This window comes from Rhineura floridana, chromosome 1 (assembly GCF_030035675.1).
Source record: "Rhineura floridana isolate rRhiFlo1 chromosome 1, rRhiFlo1.hap2, whole genome shotgun sequence".
NCBI classification, from domain to species: domain Eukaryota; kingdom Metazoa; phylum Chordata; class Lepidosauria; order Squamata; family Rhineuridae; genus Rhineura; species Rhineura floridana.
This window is the reverse complement of record NC_084480.1, coordinates 237957294-237973389: the sequence shown is the minus strand read 5'-3', so window position 1 is coordinate 237973389 and position 16096 is coordinate 237957294. Positions and strand designations below refer to the sequence as shown.

At 40.7% G+C, this 16096-nt stretch overlaps 1 protein-coding gene across 6 annotated transcripts in view; it reads right to left on the bottom strand.

The window, feature by feature from the left end:
• PIEZO2 (piezo type mechanosensitive ion channel component 2) overlaps nt 1-16096 on the bottom strand; it is a 417861-nt gene that overhangs the window by 107040 nt on the left and 294725 nt on the right. For all 6 annotated transcript variants that reach the window (XM_061595221.1, XM_061595247.1, XM_061595237.1 and 3 more), the window contains 2 exons: nt 15424-15572; nt 14343-14516 (listed from right to left, as the gene is read on the bottom strand). In XM_061595221.1, the coding sequence (XP_061451205.1) occupies nt 14343-14516; nt 15424-15572 (323 nt within the window). The remainder of the gene's footprint in view (nt 1-14342; nt 14517-15423; nt 15573-16096) is intronic.

The following is a 16096-nucleotide window of genomic DNA, read 5'->3' as shown; positions in this document are numbered from 1 at the left end:
TCAAGTCCATTCCAACTTATGGAGACCCTATTAATTGGGTTTTCATGGTAAGTGGTATTCAGAGGGGGTTTGCCATTGCCTTCCTCTGAGGCCGAGATTGTGGGGATTTGAACCCTGGTCTCCCAGGTCGTAGTCCAACACCTTAACCACTACACCACACTGGCTCTTAAAGCTTCCTAGAAATCACTGCAGCATACATACTGTCAAATTCTCTATAACCTGTTCCTCATATGGGTGTTGATTCCTTTTACACTTCACTAGGACTATCTATTACACTATTATAAGAGGAATATTGGCCCACAGAAACCAGACTTTTCCTTGGGGTAAAATGAAGTGGCCATCATTCTGATTTAAATGCAGAGTAATGTTGTCTTTATATTAAGAAATATATTTATGCAGCAATGCAAGGTAAACAGATCTTAATCAGTTTTCAGTGTTTATTTTCTGTTTATTCACACACAAATAAATTTACTGAAATGCAAATCCTTTGAGAGACTGTTTTACGTAGCTTGCTTATTGCCTACAGTATGGAAAGGACTAGTCTCTGAGCTAGATAAGAGAAACTAGTGCTGGGCCACAACCTGCCCCCTGATTTCCCCTGTGAAAGAAGCTTCTGATTTTTTGCCTCGTTCACAGAGTGCTTTAAAATTTCTTTATGATTTTGGTGGGTGTGGGATTGAGCTTACCTTATCCTTGTGAGGTAGCCGAGAATGGCGTGTGTGGTTTTCTTTTCATTAAACACTTCACCAGTGCTCTGGAGCCTCCCTGGCTGCCCGCACTTTCTGATCTGAAAAAGCACCATGGGAAGATTTACCTTATGACGTCTTCCCCTGAGCTTTAATTAAAGTGCGGGAAGCCGGGAAGGCTGGCTACCAAACACCAGGGATTGGTGCACTCGCTGATTTTGTTTTTAAGGATTACCTTTAAAAAAAATCTTCCTACACTGATTTCATTAGAACTAAACGCACCATTTAACAAAATAATGAATAGCTGTTAGGAACACTGTAGACAGCCTGCCCAGCTTCCACACTCACAAGAAAGCCCAGTTGAGGATGTCATGGTTTTTTTTAGGAAGCACAGGCACCTGGGAAGACTGCAGAATGCAAACCACTAGAGAGATGGGTCATAGAAAGAAAGCCCACTCACATAATCCCTTGGCCACCTCAAAATTAAGGTAAGCAAGAAACCTAGACCCAATTCATGAGGATTGCACCAAATCTTTCTTCCCTCCCCTCTGATAATTTTTGAATGCAATTACTATTCTTATTAATTGATGAACATTGTCTTTTAAAAAATGAGATTTTTTTCGCACAACACTAGGTGAAGCCCATCCATGTCAATTCAAAGTGGGCTTGGTCTTTCCAAGCCTTTCTTGAGAATTCTCAGGAAAATCCTGGATTTCCCCCTAAATCTCCCCGAATTTTGGAAAAAGCCATCCTATGAGAGTTCCTTCACCATCACTCATTTGCTATTTTTCCTCCTACCTCTTTTCTTAAACTCAAAAGCTGCGGAGTAGGGTCATGGAAAGGAGGGAGAGCATCCACGGAGTTTGCAAAAACCAAGGACTCCCTCCTACAGTAAATGCTTCTGAGCATCCTTGAACCCTCCATTGCCCATGGGAAGTCTGGGAACTGCATGAAGCTTATAAAGAACTACACTGCTCAGAAGTACACACAGTGCAGACTGAAGGATCACTTAGAAGGACTAGCCCTTAGCTCAATTTGGGGGGCTTCTAAGAGTTTACATCTGCAGGAACAACTTAGAAACAGCCTAAAAGCCTTAGCATCACTTTTTGTTCAGCAACTTAGTGTCAGATTTTGTTCAATTTGTGAAAGAGTAGGCAATGGGGAGGAAAAGAAACTGGCATAGGAAACAACCTGGTAGAAATTCAGAGGGGGCTGGGTTCTGTTCATAACAGTTCGATTTTGGAATCTGAGAGTTACTGAAACAACTGGTCCCTTCCCACTTTCCACAATTCTTTGCCATTCCTAGCGTATGTTTATCATGGTGTTGTTGCTTCAGTGTACTCTTGGAACCAATATATTACATAATTTTCTTGTTTACAAAAACAACTGGTTAATGAACTCCTTTTGGTATTATATTCTATACTTATATTGATAATTTTTAGATAAATGAAACACTATCCTGAAGTACTATATTAACAATAATTATTCAGAATTAGATTTATTTTCCTTGTAAGTCCAAGATTCTCTTTCTTCCACCTCTGAAGCATTGTCATAATGACATACATTAAACATATAGGCTGAGATCCAAAGAATCCCATATGAACAAAAATACCTCTGCTCAAAAGGAGAGGGAGTTTGTCAATTTTTCTTTTCAATTGTAGCCTTTTCTGTCATGCTGAATTAGGAGGGTTCCTAATAAATAAATATTGTTAGGGGATTGTTGCTGGTTATGTATCAGGAATTGCCCTGTGGTGTGTTCAACAAAGGGCAGTCAAAAAGTGCAACAAATATAGTCATGGCAACCAAAGTGATCACAAACTTCAGCAACGCTGGATGTATGCTACAAGCTTATGAAATGTGCTTGGAAACCTGTGGTAGCAAGTGATCATGTCAACCTTGTACTCTGATATGTGTCGACTTCTTGATTTGATTTGAGCATCTATTTTTAAAAACAGCAACGTGAATCTATGTTCCTGATTTTAAAAAATTCAGAATACACAATTCTATTGTTTTGAAGTCTTCATTATACATATATTAAAAAACTTCCATATTATTGCACATTCAATACTAATAGGAAACTGCTTTTTACATGTACTTTTAGTGCCTTTACTTGCAAGGAATTCTTACATAATCAAAATTAACGATATAGATTTTTTCTGATTTCCCATAATTCTAAATAAGTTGAAGTTGACCTATATTTTGTAGCGTGTCTATTATGTTTTTAGAAAAATAACATTTGTACTTGGAATGTATAGCATCTACAATTATGCAAAAGGGAGCATTCTTATTAAAATTTAATTTTTCTTATAATCTATTTTGGCTTCTTTTGAATTTGAATTTGTTTGCATAAATAAAACAATATCCTACAAAGGTATCTATTTTTGGAGAATTATACAAAAAAAACCCCAGATAAAACTATTTTATCCACAAATACAATACGTTAGTTCATACATTCCAGGAAGAATATTAGACATTTCTACACTGATAGAACCCTAATTTGTATATTATTATTATTATTATTATTTTTCAGTGCATCCACAGCATGGACCTACATAAAATATATCAAGTTTTCAGCACTGGGCAATGCTACTTTTAATAAACAGTAACATTTCCACCATTAGCCTATGTGCCCATGTTGCACATGGAGTTGCATATTCATTTAGCAATGGGCAACTCTTTATGTACTTACCCTCAACTGAAGCAAGCAAGGAAGTCCATTCAGATAAGAAAACTATATGTGTGTGCATTGGAGCTCTTATGCCTGAAGTTGAGCTCTGTACACTTAGAGCTTTGCTTATTCAAATGATATCAAATTACAAGCAGGCACCACCCAGAACCCAGAAGGACCCATTACCATCCCTGCTTCTGTCCACAACAGAGCTACTGCATAACACTGCTGAAAACCCCAACACTGTGGGCTCCCACGGTGCCATCACCAGTCACTCACATCTCATCCCCAGTTGCAGCACTTTGGAACAAGACCTGAGAGAGTGCTCAGCTCTGATTTGACATCAACATCAAGTATTGCATTTGGAACAATGGATGGTGGCCATCATGCACTGGAGCCATGCACTGCATGGAGAAAAGGAAATGAGTGGCTTGTGGCAGCAGCATCCTTCTAAAAAAGCACTAGGGTGGGGTGGGGAGATAGAAGCAGGCAGGGCTAGCTTGTTGCTTGTCAGGAGCCTATCAGCAGCGGCATTGCCACGACTCATTCACATCTGGCACCAGCTCTGATGCCATAGAGGCGACACAGGCAAAAGTGTCTACAGACACAACTGTGTGCTGCTCAACTAGGTTACTCAGTCAATTGTGTTTTACATATCTAAGTACAAATAAAATTGCCAAGGCATTTACTGAACTTGGATGACATTTAAAGTGAATCAATGTACTCATAGCTTTTAAAAATAAGTGAACTCTCAAAGTTAGAATTTCACTGTGTTGACCAATAAGTGCCTTGTTCGCTGGAATGTTTGTGTACTTGGATAGCATTGTCTTCTTTGAGAATAATATACAGCCTTATTTTTTTCTTTCAGAGTGAAAATGGAAGCAAGCAAGTAAAAGACATACATTTGTTAGAAAAGGAAAGGAAACATTAAAATACCCACCTATTTATTATTAGATAAACACGACCATTGACTTTGGCATGGCTTTGGTGAGAGAGATGAAAGCACAAGAATGCATGGGATGGCAGCAGGAAAGGTAGTAAGAGAAAGAGAGAAAAATAGAGTTAAACAAGAATGAATGTACATAGCTGTCTTACCAGAGGAAGCATATGTTGCCAACATGAAAATGAAATAGTAAAATTATTGAAGGATTATTACACAACATGCGGTAATGAATGCTTGTAAGCGTATAGATTCCCATTGCACCACTAGACTTCCAGCAACTTGGATTAAAAGGACTGCAGATAACCTTAGGCAAAATACAACATTAATGAAAGAACAAGCTATATTCTTTCATTAAAATGAATGACTTGCTTCCAAGTAAAATGTATACAGGATTATTTGAGCTTATACAGGGTATAAATTGCTTTAAACTGATTCAAGTTCTGCAAGTGTCCTTTAATTGAAAGGTATTATTCTGGAGCAGCCAAGCAGCGCCAAGTGTAAGTTTTGCCTGAATCCCCTGATTCATAGGGAAATCTCTTTCAGGATAGTAAATAAAGGTTGAGTTCAACTTATTTTATTTATTTATTTATTATTTGATTTATATGCCGCCCTTCCTCCCAGCAGGAGCCCAGGGCGGCAAACAGAAACGCTAAAAACACTTTAAAACATCATAAAAAGACCTCAAAATACATTAAAACAAAACAACACTAAATACATTTTTAAAAAAGCTTTAAAAACATCTTTTTTTAAAAAAAGGGTTAAAAACATATTATTAAAGAAAACATATTAAAAACAATTCTAACACAGACGCAGACCAGGACAGGTCTCAACTTAAATGGCCTGTTGAAAGAGGAAAGTCTTCAAAAGGCACCGAAAAGATAGCAGAGATGGCACCTGCCTAATATTTAAGGGGAGGGAATTCCACAGGGTAGGTGCCGCCACACTAAAGGCCCGTTTCCTATATTGTGCAGAACAAACCTCCTGATAACATGGTATTTGCAGGAGGCCCTCACCTGCAGAGTGCAGTGATCGACTGGGTATATAAGGGGTAAGACGGTCTTTCAGGTATCCTGGTCCCGAGCTGTATAAAGCTTCGTACACCAAAACTAGAACCTTGAACTTGGCCCGGTAGCAAATGGGCAGCCAGTGCAATTCTTTCAGCAGTGGGGTGACATCTTGGCGATATCCTGCTCCAGTGAGCAGTCTCGCCGCCGCATTTTGCACCAGCTACAGCTTCCGGACCAACCTCAACTTATCTGGATGGACTTGCATTTGACTTAAATCCAGGCCCAGAATACTAATGCTCTGGAGTATTTTACCATATATGCAGAATGAGACTGAAAAGTAAAACTATTATTTGTATGCTTACTTGTGTGGCAGGCAGGTATTCATTAAATTTACAATAATAGGCTATTTTTCCTTAAAGTGATTTTGCAATACAGATGAATAAACGGAACAGCAAAGACTAAAGTAGAAGGAGACTGGCATAAGAATAAGCATTAGGATCATCAGTATAATGATAGTAATTCTAATATTTTTAAATGAGAGGGAAAAAAGAGATTCTACAACATTCTAGAAGGCTATAAATAGTGGCTCAGAAAATGCCCTGAAGGCACATGATCAAGTTCTTCAGTTGCAGAAAAACAGATACTGATCTTCTACGCTGCTGGGAACTATGTGAAAGCAACTCTGATATATTTGGAGAATATTTGGAGAAAGCATGGGGTATAAATGCATTAAATGAAGAAAAAGCACACACAATATTTTATAGGGATGCAACAACCATTTTTGTCAATATGTTGTGTTGTTAATTCCCCATGATCTCTGCCATCCTTTCATTGTAATATTCTTCCTATTATTTATATTTTACCAAATTCCCTTGCTTTCTTTCCACTCACTTTCAAGTTTCTGCATCTTGTTACCACTTGTCCTTTTGAACAGTTCCCTCTAGCTTTTTTTTTCTTTCCTCTTTTACCAATCTTTCTAAGTTCTCTTTCTTTTTGTGTTGCCCCCTCTTGCTTAAAACATGTGGTTGCATTTCCAATTCTTAACTATTCTTCCTTCAATCCCGTCTCTTCTCCAGCTTTAATCCTGTTTTTTCCTTCTTACATTTTCACATTACTTGAGACATTTGACTGTTCTTAAAACCTCAATTTTCTTTCTTCTAATTTTTCTTTTAAGCTTTCCCTTCTGGCTTTCAACATCACAGAAACTGCTTGGTGTATGAACTTATAATGAATTTTATATGTAATGTCAAAAGGTGTAGAATCCAATGTAGTGCTAAGTCTCTTGTTCTGCCAGCACAAGGATTTCTGCTTGTGCAGTGGAACGTTCTACCCCTCTCCTCCCCTCATAGGACCCCTAAATCTGTTCCTGAGGTTTTCCCAACCCTCTGGAGTAAATCTAGGGAGGCTGAAGGGCACATGCGGGAGGAGGAGAGGGGGAAAATCCCATCCCATTGTGCAAGCAGAAATCCTCGTGTTCATGGGATGCAGTTTATAATCTCTTATTCTTTGCTCCTTATGTTCTTTGGGATTTGCTTGTACTATGAAGTCTTTATTTCACTCCTTTTCTATAAATCATTATTTTAAAGTCTCTGTCAATTACTCTTTTTATTCTTAGTTTATTCTGTCAGCTGCAGTCCTTCAAGGAACAGCTCTCAGCCCCCTTTCTCTACACCCTTCACATTTCAACTTAAATGTGATTTCTTATTTTGGCTTGCACTATCACTGTTATGCTCTATTCTTACCAATATTTCAATTGCAAACAGTCTTACCTATACCTGTCTAGACCATTATCTCGAACTGAATATATAGTAGTCAGAATTTATTTTGTGCCACAAAACCTTCACTTTTGCCTTCTCTTTCAGTTGGCAGCATCACCTCCAGTTAAGAGTTTGGGCATTATATTTGGTCCTTCTCTTTCTTTTTCTGCTCTCATTAACATTGTAGCTAAAGTTTGTTGGGTTTTTTTAAAAAAATCAAAAAACAAAACATAAACCCTTTCACTTTTAATTAAGTAGATAAATAGATCCTTATTATGTCTTTTGTTAATTGCTGTAATAATTGGTCAAAGGTTTTCCTGTAAGTTTAAACCCTGGGGACTTGTTGCCAGTCAGTGTAGACAAAAACTGTGTTAGATGGTTCAATGGGCTCAATCTGTAAAGCAACTTCCTACATATCTTTATTCCCAACTCTTCTGCTTGATTTCCTTTCTTTGTACGCTAATCATAATACATTTCTTTATATTTCCCTTCACTGGCTTCCTCCATTCTTTTATATTAAATTTAGCTTTTTCTTTTAAGTTGTAAGTCCCCATAGTTTTCTTAAAGTCACTAGGGAGAAGAGACATTTGGTCTTACCATGAAATCAGTCTTCTCTGTGTATGTCAAAAGATGATATCAGGTGGGTAGCTAGCCCCATCTAGTGGTTGAAGGCAAAAGAGTACTGTGGAATTTTTGCAGGTCCTCTATTAGAGGAATTTGTCACAGGGGTTCAACTGACAGGTCAAGAGATCCGGGAACCAAGGTCTTGGCCACCAAGGAACTACTAGTAGAACTGTTGCCCATTTGGTTCAGATCTTGTGGATTACCCTGGGAATAATCGGCAGTGGTGGGAAGGCATACAGCCTGCCTGGAGGGCACTGGGATGTCAAGGCATCTATCCCCTCTGCCTCTGGCATCGCATACCTGGAGAAGAACCTCCTTATCTGTCAGTTGTGAATGCTGGCAAACAGGTCTACTTAACTCTGCTATCTGTTGAAAGGTGCCTGGATGAAGCATCCATTCTCCCTGATTCAGTTTCTCTCGACTGAGCAAGTCTGCTTGGTTGTTGTCCTCCCCCTTGAGGTATTCTGCCAATATCAAGTCCACATTCTTCACTGCCCACTGGAAGAGGAGAGAGGCTTCCTCCTGGAGGTGGTGGGAGCATGTGCCCCCTTGATGGTTTAAATAAGATTTGGCTGACACGTCTGTTCTGACAAGCACCACCCCAGCCGCCTGTACTCTGCAAATAGTCTGAGGGCCAGACAGACAGCTCAAAGTTCCAGGAGATTGATTGGCAGAATGGATTCCTGTGGCATCCATGTGCCCTGTACCATCTGACCTTTGCAGATGGCTCCCCAGCCTGATAGGCTGGCATCTGACGTGATCAAGTTTTGAGGAGGATCCTGAAATGGTACTCCTCTCAACAGGATGGGTTTGTGAACCCACCACAGCAATGACTAATGGACCCATGGTGACAGTGTCACTCTGCAGTGGTGTCTGGATGCTATGTCGCTTTGGAAGGGCAGAAGCACCCATCGGAGTGTGCGAGATGATGACGCACCCAAGGCGTAGTTTGGAATGTGGAAACTATCAACCCCAGGAGCGCTGCCAATTGCATCAGATCTGCTGAATTGGAAGACAGGACTTTTGACACTGTCCTGCATATCTTGTTTACTCTTTCTTGGGACAACCTTAAGATTTCCTTATGAGAATCTATGGTGGCTCCCAGACGTATTATGCAGTGACACGGAAGTAGCTGACTCTTGGATTTGTTGATCAGGAAGCCGTGGTCCTTTAGGCATGCCAAGGTGATGTGGAGGTCCTCCCAGGCCTTGTGTAATGATGGGGAGCAAATCAGGAAGTATCCAAGTAGTGAAAGACATGAACTTGCTGTGTCCTGAGGTGTGCCACCAAGGCAACCACAATTTTCTTGAATATACTGGGGGCAGTTGACAGGCCAAATGGCATAGCCCTGTATTGAAAGTGGTCTTGGCCCACCATAAACCTGAGGTAGCACCTCTGGGGTGTAAATCTAGGAACGTGGAGGTAGGCTTCCTTGAGGTAGATTGAAGAGAGACACTCCCCCTTCCTCAGGGCCTCCTTTATTGAAAGTAAGGTGTTCATGCGAAACAGTATTTTACGTATCTGCTCAGGTTCTTGAGGTCCAGTACCACCCTGAACTATCCATCTAGGGTGTGTATTACCCACTGATCTGATGGCATGTCCTTCCACCGGTGTGCAAAGCATTGGAGATGGCCCCCCACTGGCAGGATGTTGACGTCAGAACTGATGCTTATTTCCCCGCGACTGGGAACCAAATTCTGAGCAGTTGGGAAAATGTTGTTATGCTTTAGCTTGGTTGCACTGTTTGTTCCAGAATGGGAGGTTGGAGTGGGCGTCCTTCGCTCTTCCAGATGTCCTGGAGCCACAAAAGGACTGTGGCAACAGATAAGGTGGAATGAATGCCAAAAGGACGTTTTGTCATCCCTTTTCCTGGAGGATGGCATTGACTTCTCCTTAGATTTCAAGACATTTGCTAGGGCATCATCCCCAAATAACTTGCCTCCCATGTACAGTTCTGAGGCAAGATTTGTGTGCGCCATAGTTTCTGCCTTCCAATGTTGCAGCCATAGGGTCCTTTGTATGAAGATGCTTGCTGCCAGTGATCTTGCTGCAAACTACATAGCATCCATGGATGCATCTGCCATGAAGTTTACTGCCCGAGAGACCTTGAGTAAAGACTTGCGTACTTGGGCCATGTCCTGCTGCGGACCATCCATCAGATCCACCAACCAAAGAAGGGAGGCTCGAGCAAACACCGAGGAGGCTGCCGCTGCCTGGATTCAGAGTGCACTAGCCTTGTGGATCCTTCTGAGACTCTGATCCATTTTGCGCTCTGTGGAGTCTTTAAGATGAGCATCCGAGTCCTTTGGGTTCAAAGATGGATTCAGCAAATTCACAATTGGAGCATCTATCAGTGGGACTTTCAGCTGGTCCATGATGTGTGGCTCCAGCATATAATATTTGTTGGCTATCGAGACCGACTTCTTGAACTGCAATGGGATGTCAAACTCTGACTTTATCGCTTTGGGAAGTAGAGAAGGGAGTTTCAGGACCTTAGACTTGGGTTTTGGATCTGGACACACCACCCTAGATGTCAAGGGGGCAGGAGGATCCTCTGTAGAAGTTAATAATAATAATAATAATAATGATAACAACAACAACAACAACAACAATAAAATAAGTTAGAGTAAGGGCTTCCATCGCCTTGCACAGGAGGGGGAGGAAGTGCCATTCCTGAAATATCCTAGTGGCTGCAATCTCTTCAGGTTCCCAATCCCCAGTCCATTCTTCTTTGTCCAGGATCATTAAATCATTGTCTGGGTTGAGAGGTGCCTCTTCCGGAGGTTGAAAGTGCCTTCCCTGGGCGCATATGGATCCAGAGATGTGTGGTTCAGTGGTGGATGAGCATTTGTAGCTGTGCAGTCTGTAGTGGGGCCCTGCATCACCTGTGCTCAAGGTGGTGCCTGAGTGGGTGAGGGAGCTGATACTTCCTGTGGTAGGACACGTGCAGGGACAGATGATGTCAACAGATCTCTAGCTAGATCTATTAAGAGGGAATCCCTGAGTTGTTCCTTCAATTGTTGAAGCGAATGAGCTGAGAGTTGTAACTGAATAGGCTGAGCTTGAGAGCCTGATGGCTGAAGCCTTTGGCCCCCTACCTCTTGGGTTTGTTGAAGAGAACTGGTTCCTCCAAAAAACCTGTAAAGGGCTCAGGGGAGGAGCTGGTAGAAAAAATGGAGCCCAAAGAAGGGTGAGGCTGATTGCCTTCTTCATCAGATAGGGATTCTTGGTCCCCCTGTGTTCTGCAGATGGCACGGTGGGAGGAATTCCCCTCTGATCCTCTCTGTTCATCTGGGCCTAGCCTGTCTCTTCCGGTCGTTCTGCTGGAAACAAGCACCATGCCTTCCAGAGCCGCCCTGCCTGCTATAACCTGTGCCTCAGTCACCTCAAGCCTGACGGTAGAGGGGCAGGCCATTGCTGCCCCTGACTGTGCCACCAAAGGATGTGAAGGGCCTGGGACCTGACATGGTAAAGGCTCAAACACTGCATCTAATGGTGGTGGAGCAGTTTCATCCACTTCAAGGGTTTCTCCATTTTGCAGGTTGCTTTCCCCATGGGAGCAACACACTGCGGGGCTTACGGGGGCAAAAGGGCCTCAGGGGTTGCTCCTGGTGAAGACGTGGGAGGGCACAGACCACCCCCACAGTAGGCGAATATTGCTGCGGCCGTCCAAGATAGGTGGTAGAGTGCTGGCTTGGTGGGGGAGGCCAAATGCAGTCCCCACAGTTGGTGGCTGCCAGCTTCAGCACTGGGTTGCTGGCAGGGAGGGCTAGGCTAATGGCCACTGAGATCATTGGTGGCTGCCCATCACGTTTCTCCTCATTGGGAGCGTGGGAAGAGGCCAGCCACAGGAGAAAGGCCTGTGAAGCTGGGGTGCGGTCAGGGTGCCACCGCTGCCTATGGGGAGGTTGCCCTGATCAAAAAGGTAGCTGCAGCTAAAGCTTCCAAAGAGTTTGAGAGGCTGCGAGGCTGGCGGGGGTGGGTGGGCCAGAAGAGGCCGTAAAAACTGCCAGTGTTGAAGTGGGTGGTGGTGGCTCCACAGCAGAATTCAGGAGGAAAAAATAAAAAACATTTTTTTAAAAAAACTGAGGAGGAAAAAACAGTCAACAATAAGCAATAAACCAGTTAACAAGAAACACTAATAAAGAAGCTAACATAGACACAAGAAAAAACAATACAGGTCTGAACCAAAGAAGCAGAGAGGACTCAACCATGCTTGGGAACTGAGGCAAGACAGGAACAGACCAGGAAGGACCTGCAAAAATTCAACAGTGCTCTTGTGCCTTCAACCACTAGGTGGAGCGAGCTACCCACCTGATATCATCTTTTACATGCACAGGATAATGAATGTGGGACTTCATGTGAAGAGATGCTAATGAGACACCAATACACTCATATTTTGAAGAATTAAACACCTTACTATTTCTTCAGTTACACAATTTCATTCATTCACAGTTACAAAATCTGAGTAAAACTTGGATGGCTAGCCCCAATGTCAACTCAGGGCAAAGGTTGCTTCTGCACATGAGCTGCTGCATGGACGGCAGAAAGATCTCCTCACAATCCTTTAGTTTCAAGACAGACTTATATGTAGTTTTGAGTCCTTTGTCTGTTTCATGTTGTCCAACACAACAGCATTGCCCTTTTGCTGTGTGTTTCATCACCTTCAGGTTCATCAGGTTTATAGCAGACATCCTCTTATCGCTTGTTTTTCAGACAGAATGGATGTTCTCAGGATATTCAAGATGTTTCCAAAATGTCAAGATGTCCTAGTCCACTATCAACATATCATCATGAGATCAGTATTATTTCAATTCTTCAGCTTCACAAAGTTCATTGGGTAACTATAGTATACATACTTCTGGAACCCTCCATTCAGTCTAATAAAAGGGTTTTTTTAGGTGACATTATCTGTCTTTGGTGCTCTCCATTTTCCTCCTCATAGTCTCCATTCAATCAAACACTAATCTTCTTCTTGATCCTCCAGTCCCCTATATTATTTTTCATCTCTGCACTCTATCTTTTGTGGCCCCTTATATATGGAATTCTTTTCCTTTAAATATTTGGCTGGCCTCTGTTCTCTCTCAATTTAATACATTATTAAAGCCAGTTCTCTTTTAAAGTACAATTTGTCTTTTTAAAATTTCTTTCCCATTCCTAGGCTAATTATTATTTTATTTATTCTTACTTAACTCCTTTCCAGCTTGTGCAAAGTTCTCCCTTACTGTCCAGCTGCTCTCTCCTTTTTGTAATTTGTTTTACATTTTTTAAAAATTCTGGACAGCACCTAGCACATATTGAACACTACATAAACAATGTTATATATTAACAGGGAAGGATTCATTTTCAGAGTGGATGATCACCATACCATCCATGAACACATTAGAAAGATACAGGCTACAAGAAATGACTCTCCATATTATATATACAGTCTATTCTAGATATACCCTTGCTGGGGTGGTCAGGGAGAAGAAAACTGAATTTGTTAATCAGGCTTTGCTTTTCCAAAGATTATCTTGATTTTACAAATAACAAATAGTTTGTTTGCATATTAACAGAAATGAATATAAGATTATTGCAGCTGGTTTCAAAATAGTGTATACCCTTTCTTTCTACCCCTCTGAACCTGGGAAGGTCTGATCCTCAGAAGGTCTGAAAATGTGTAAGGGATGGAAAACACCAAAGAAATACACAGAAGAAGAATAGAAACCTAAAAACAAATGCCATTCTAAAGAACAAAAACAAATTGAGTGATGAAACTTTCCTTAGATACCCATAATGCCCATAAAAGCTCTAGTCCATAGTTTTGAGAACCCCAAGTGAAACACTGGCAGTAGTCTAGGGTGAACAGATTGTGGATTTCAGCCAAAACATTAGCAACAGTTGTAATGCAGTAAACTACAGGACTTATTTTATAAATTTGTTTCAAAAAATGTATGAATTTGAGCAAAATGTATGTATGCGTCCACCATGCTGAATCGCCCCTCCCTCCATTATCACATCAATACAAGCACCAAGTCTTGACAAATTCCAGACATCACAAAAAGTAACACTGCACAGCCCAACTACCTCCACATGTACTTTATTTCTGGCTAGGACATATTGCAGGTGGTCAGTCACAACATACCTTGGCCAGAAATGGGACAGTATCAGTAGTAGTTGTATGGTCTGTGGTAGCTTATAAACAGTTTTATTAATATCTGAATACAACATCAAATGTTCAAGTCACATGATCAGGAAGTAGTAGGTGTACAGTTTATGTATTTGTTATTGCACATATTTTATTTCTGAAATTTGTCTTAATTTTTCCCCCTAAAAAGTTTTTTTTTGTTAAGACACAGAACTCTGGTGTTAAATGCTCCAACTCTTAGAGCAATCCTGTTTTATTGTCTCTCTCCCCCCCAATACTAAGCAATACAACATTATCTAAGTGGAACAGCCAAAAAGAAAGGATCTAGGAGAAAATGAAAACACAAGATTTCTAAGCAGCCTTTTACCCAGTTCCTAGCTGATAAGCCATCTTTGCTTTAACATACGGTTTTTGTTCAGACACCAGAGTTACATAACCATAAAGTGGTTGGGGAAGTGGAAAACACATATTCCTCAGGCTGAGAAGTTGATGACAATGAAAGAAAGAACACTTTCCTGTTTTTTTACCTGTAAATGGCGCTGTCCTGTTTGCTAATTATGGCTTTTAAATCTGTGAGTTGGAGGAAACGATCATGGAAGTAATGCAGGTGTAATATGCACACTAACAAAAAGGAGGTTGGAATAAAGATGCGGGTAAACAATTTTGCTGTAGTAAACTTCTCTAAGCCAAGATCTTTTAGTCTGAAATATAAAGCGGTACAAGAGACAGCTAAGTCAAGCGACCACAATTAATTTGACAATGTTTCATATTTGTATTACCTGGTTGTAAGACACAGCAGCTATAAAGACTATTGGTGCAGTTTTGGGAATCACACAAATTTCTTAACTAACAATAAAACTAGAAATATACATATCTATTGTTCTCGTCTGTGGCCATAATCATTCATTCATTTGTATCTTTTATACCTACAAGAAGCTTGCAAGGAGATCTCCTATAAGCAGTCTTATTTCTGGTCTTTAAAATGTATACTGCAATCTTGTGTTTTGACACCAAATGCCTCACCACTGCAGCACTTTTAAACAAAAATGGCCTGGGAGCCATTCACGATTAGATGATGATTGAGGATTATTGTTTGTATGGGACAGAAAAATGAATGAAACTGTAGACAATGGATGGTGAGAAAAAAATTAGAAAAGTAAGATGAAGATCAGTAAAAATGAAAAAAAAAGATTGAGAGGAAAACAAGCAACAAAATTCACAAGCAAAGTTCCTAGTTTGCAGCTAAGGAAAAAAAGAACAGAGGGAAAGAGCTGCTCTTCCCATCTTTCAATGTGCATAACATGAGATTTCCCTGCTTTAGGATGAGGGCTAGACTTTGTATTTCTATGGTGCATTGTGTATACTCCTTAGAGATTTTTTAAAATATTAAGTGATTTAGAAATGCTCTTAAATAAAATTAAAAACAAATATTGATCTGCAGATATCTCATGTGTGTGGCTACATTGAGACCATGAAGAAGAAAAATCTATCTCCGCCCACTTTAACCTGCATTCACCTCAGCAGGGCTTCTATGCATGAATAGCAGCACCCAAACCCACCATTCATTTGCACATGCAGAATAAGACTAAATTAACAGAAAATACTCACTGGTTGTCATTCATTCCTGTCATGTTTTTCCACAATCCAGGAAATGATTCAAACTGATATGTGTAGATGAAAATAAGTACTAGCATAGTGTAAACTACCACTGACATCCAAAAATATTTCAAAATTCGCCGCCACCATTCATAGTGCACCTAGGAATCATAAATAAATAAATATACAAACAATTTTAATAGAAACAGTTGCCTGTATTCAAACCAACTTGGACATAGCTATTTCAACTATATGAGGTTGCAATAAATTGGTTTTAATTCTTGCTTTCTGAGAGTGTGGTTAAGATTGTTGAAGCACTATGGTCTACCTCTTGCTTACCTGGGTGATGAAGGATAGGTAGAAGAAACTGGGACCATTATTAACTGCAATGGTAACTATGTCACTAAATCAAGGATAGTGAACATTTGGTGCTATTGGACTACAATTCCCATCTTACCAAGCCAACATGGCTAATGGTCAGGGATAATGGGAGTTGGAGGAGAACAGAATAGAATGGGATAATGGGAGTTGTAGTCTAACAACATCTGGAGGGCCACACATTTCTTTTTCCTGCATGAAACAAAGATTGTGCTGAGACTATGAAACAACTTGCAATTTGCCTGATCTTTAAAGTCTCCCCACATGCTATGACCCTCCTGAAACCCCCCATGCACCAATGGAAGCT